The 3348-nt window shown below is 35.2% G+C and overlaps 1 protein-coding gene across 1 annotated transcript in view; it reads right to left on the bottom strand.

Moving 5' to 3' along the window:
• Positions 1–113: 113 nt before the first annotated feature.
• Positions 114–3348, bottom strand: part of LOC116840308 (coatomer subunit epsilon) — a 4265-nt gene continuing 1030 nt past the window's right edge. The window contains exons 2-3 of the mRNA XM_032806867.1: positions 2600–3088; positions 114–2030 (exon numbers count right to left, since the gene is read on the bottom strand). Coding sequence (XP_032662758.1) covers positions 1722–2030; positions 2600–3088 — 798 coding nt within the window. The 3' untranslated portion in view covers positions 114–1721. The remainder of the gene's footprint in view (positions 2031–2599; positions 3089–3348) is intronic.

Raw genomic sequence — 3348 nt, forward strand, 5'->3', positions numbered from 1 at the left:
ATATATATATATATATATATATATATATATATATATATATATATATATATATATATATATATATATATATATGAATTGATAATTATAATTATAATGAATCTATAATTATAAGATTATATAATGGATATTTTTTTAATAACTTAAATAAGAGAGTCATATCACGTAGACTCAATACATCCAGCCTTTGATTAACATTAATTTAACGATGTATACATACACTTTGGTCTTACTCTATTAATCGTAATTATAACTGATATATGCTTCGTACGTTAAATATACCCAGAAATAATATAATTTTATGTATATAAACTCTACCGAACACATTTACATACACAGACAAGATTTAATACAAGAATGGTTTTGTTTTATGTACAGTTTGACACTTGTTGTGTTGTAAAATCAGTGTGCTCTGTTGCATATAGTACGGTTCTTTAAGACCCACCGCCACCAATAAAACGAATTAAATTGTTTTACACATGTCTGCCTGTGTGTATGTTATTTATGCCATTAATTTTGGAAATTACACAAAGAGACAGTTTGTTGAAATTTTACTTCAAATCCCTGATTGCACGATCTCTCATTAGTATTGTCACTTATTGTAAAGTATGACTTACGTTGCTCACTCAAAATTAATGGCTCATTTTATACTAAATCCTCAAACATACCCAGTTACTTGTACAAGTTCGTCTGTGTTAAAAAAAGGAAATTTGCGAAAGTTCATTTTATAGGGAATTCAAAGTTAATTTTTTCTTTACAGTAAAAATCGAAGTTCTGTTCATAAAAATTAATAGAAATTAATGAGTAAACCTTTATCAACATTGACGACAAAATAATTTTCATCAAGTACCTACAAATATCAAGGTATTTTGAGAAATGCAGAAAGACATGTTGCGGTTTGTATGTTCATAATTGTATGAAATATTTTATTTCAATATTTCACTTATTTATACATCTTTAAGTCAGTAATACGAATATCAATATAAGGGAGACGATTGCACGTGAAACTAACGTTTTATTTAGTTTCATTTATAACTTATGATTTTATAAAATGGCAGCCATACTTTTGTGTGATTATGATGTATATATAACATTAAGATAAAGTGAATTAGAGGTCGTGATTTTGTCAGTCGTGTAATTAGCACGGCTCCGATCTTACGATTTCGAACGTCCCCATCGCCCAAATGCAATTTTTTCCTATGTCTCTATTTCCTGTCAGCGTAACTACTTCAACGAAAAAACAAAGGGAAAGAAAACAAAGTGTCTCAATTCGAGAGTAACATGCATACATACGCGAAGATGGAGATAATCTATATAGAGAAGAATCATCACTGTTTTCTACTCTGCGAGAAATCGTTAGAATGTTTGGAGTTCAATATATGCGTGTTATCGTCGTGAAAGCTGTATATCGTGTTCAAAGGCCTATAAGCTAATGTCGCGTGGACGCGCCACCGCTCTCGACAAAAGAGAAACTTCATAACAGAAGTGCGTATTGTCAACAATTAAACTGCGCTAAGCTCAAAACGCACTGCATAGTTATATCGTATCGATTTAGATATTCAGAAGATTTTCTAGCTGAACTAGACAAGCTTTGTTCATCGGGAGGCCTTCAGATCACTGGAATCAATCTCGCTTGCAAGCCACGCTTAGATCTGTCCATACAATCGACACGCGAGTTCTATCGATCCTTATCCCATGGAATGCCATAATCTACTGAGAAACACTCAGGCGGAGGAAGAATACTGCTTTTTGAGCCTGTGAAATTCTATCTCCTTCTGCAAGTACTCCTTGACGAAGGGATGTTCTAAATGGGAATCTTTCAACTGGCTCAAATAACGATTCGCCACTTCCGGCGGTTTCCCCATGTGTTGGGAAAGAACGATCATGTTGATTAACGTATCTGGATTATTACTATCCTTGTCGAGAGCCTCCTGCAAGGCGGCCTCCGCCTCCTCGTATTTAGCTTGTCCAATGAAGCAAGTAGCCTGCCCGTTCAGCAACATGCTCGTACTCGAATGCTTGTCGATCATTTCCTGAAAGAATTTATATTGATTATTAATGACAAATGAGAGAATTGAGTAATTTCAGTAAAGCAGATGAAAACGTGAGAGAAGGAAAGATAATTTTATCTTAAGACTTCTAGCCTTCCGCCGCGGTTATTTTGATTTATAATGTCAGAAGAAATACGAACGCTAAAAATTCTTGCTAAATACATAGAAATGTATTCATAAAGTGATACTTGCAATCAATCGAGCGGTGTAAAATAGTTCGAACACTTTCCTTTTATCCTAACAATCAATCAACAATCAAATAGCCGTAAAACTAGCACGACAGAATCATGTATTCAGAAGAAATGTAGGTAGGTAGAGGTTGCATGTCATGTTAATTTATTGATTATTCAAACAAAAGGAAAGTGTTCGGACTGTTTTACAGATGTGCCCGATTGATTGCAGGTATCACCTTGCGGATCTTTTCATTTCGACGTATTTCACAGGAGTTTCGAGCATGCATTTCCTCGCTTCTGATGTTATCGATCAAGAGTTCCGCGGCGAAGGAGCTCGGGAGCCTCAATATATTCCAGAATCAATGACTCTTTTCTCACTTGGAAGATGTAATAGGCGTCTTGCAGCTTGTCACCGCCACTAGTTATGTTTAACCACGCCTGAGCAAGTTGAGTTAAGGTAGCGTCGTCGTCCTTTTCCTGCATCGCCTTGAGCTCCTTGCGAGCTAGGTCCAAACGGTCCATCTTGAGATATATCTGCAACGTCAGTGCCATGCACTCCAAGTGATCCACATCGTGCAATATTCTGAGAGCAGCCTCCAGGTTTTTCTCGTGATAGTAAATGGTCGCGGCCACGATCAGGAAATTATGATTATCTAAATTTGAATGATCGGCTGCTTTATCTAGCTCAGCTACTATGGCTTCCCGACGATGAGGATTGGCGAAGTAGTCGGCTAAGGTCTTTAATGGCTGCAAGTCTGGTGGAGATGCATTATTGATCTCATCTAACACCACGCGAAACTTCCTTTGCGCTATATAGGCGCGATAAAGGAATACATTTCGCTCCATTGTCACTTCTGGTGAGGATGGCTGAAAAAAAAATCAAATAGAATAACTCGAACTCTTGTAACAGCACGACACACAATAATACTTGAGAATATTAAGAATAGTAAAAATTTACAATATTATCAGAACTGATTTTTTAAATAACTTATATGCCATTAGGTGAGTCACCTAATGTTTAGTAAATATGATTGATAAATTGATTAATGCATAAAAAGTTATACCTCATTGATGCATTTGAAATTGATATATATATATATATATATTTTTTTTTTTTTTTTTTTTTT

The sequence above is a fragment of the Odontomachus brunneus genome, unplaced genomic scaffold, assembly GCF_010583005.1.
Source record: "Odontomachus brunneus isolate Ranch 3 - 2012 unplaced genomic scaffold, Obru_v1 Obru_scaffold_009, whole genome shotgun sequence".
Taxonomy (NCBI): domain Eukaryota; kingdom Metazoa; phylum Arthropoda; class Insecta; order Hymenoptera; family Formicidae; genus Odontomachus; species Odontomachus brunneus.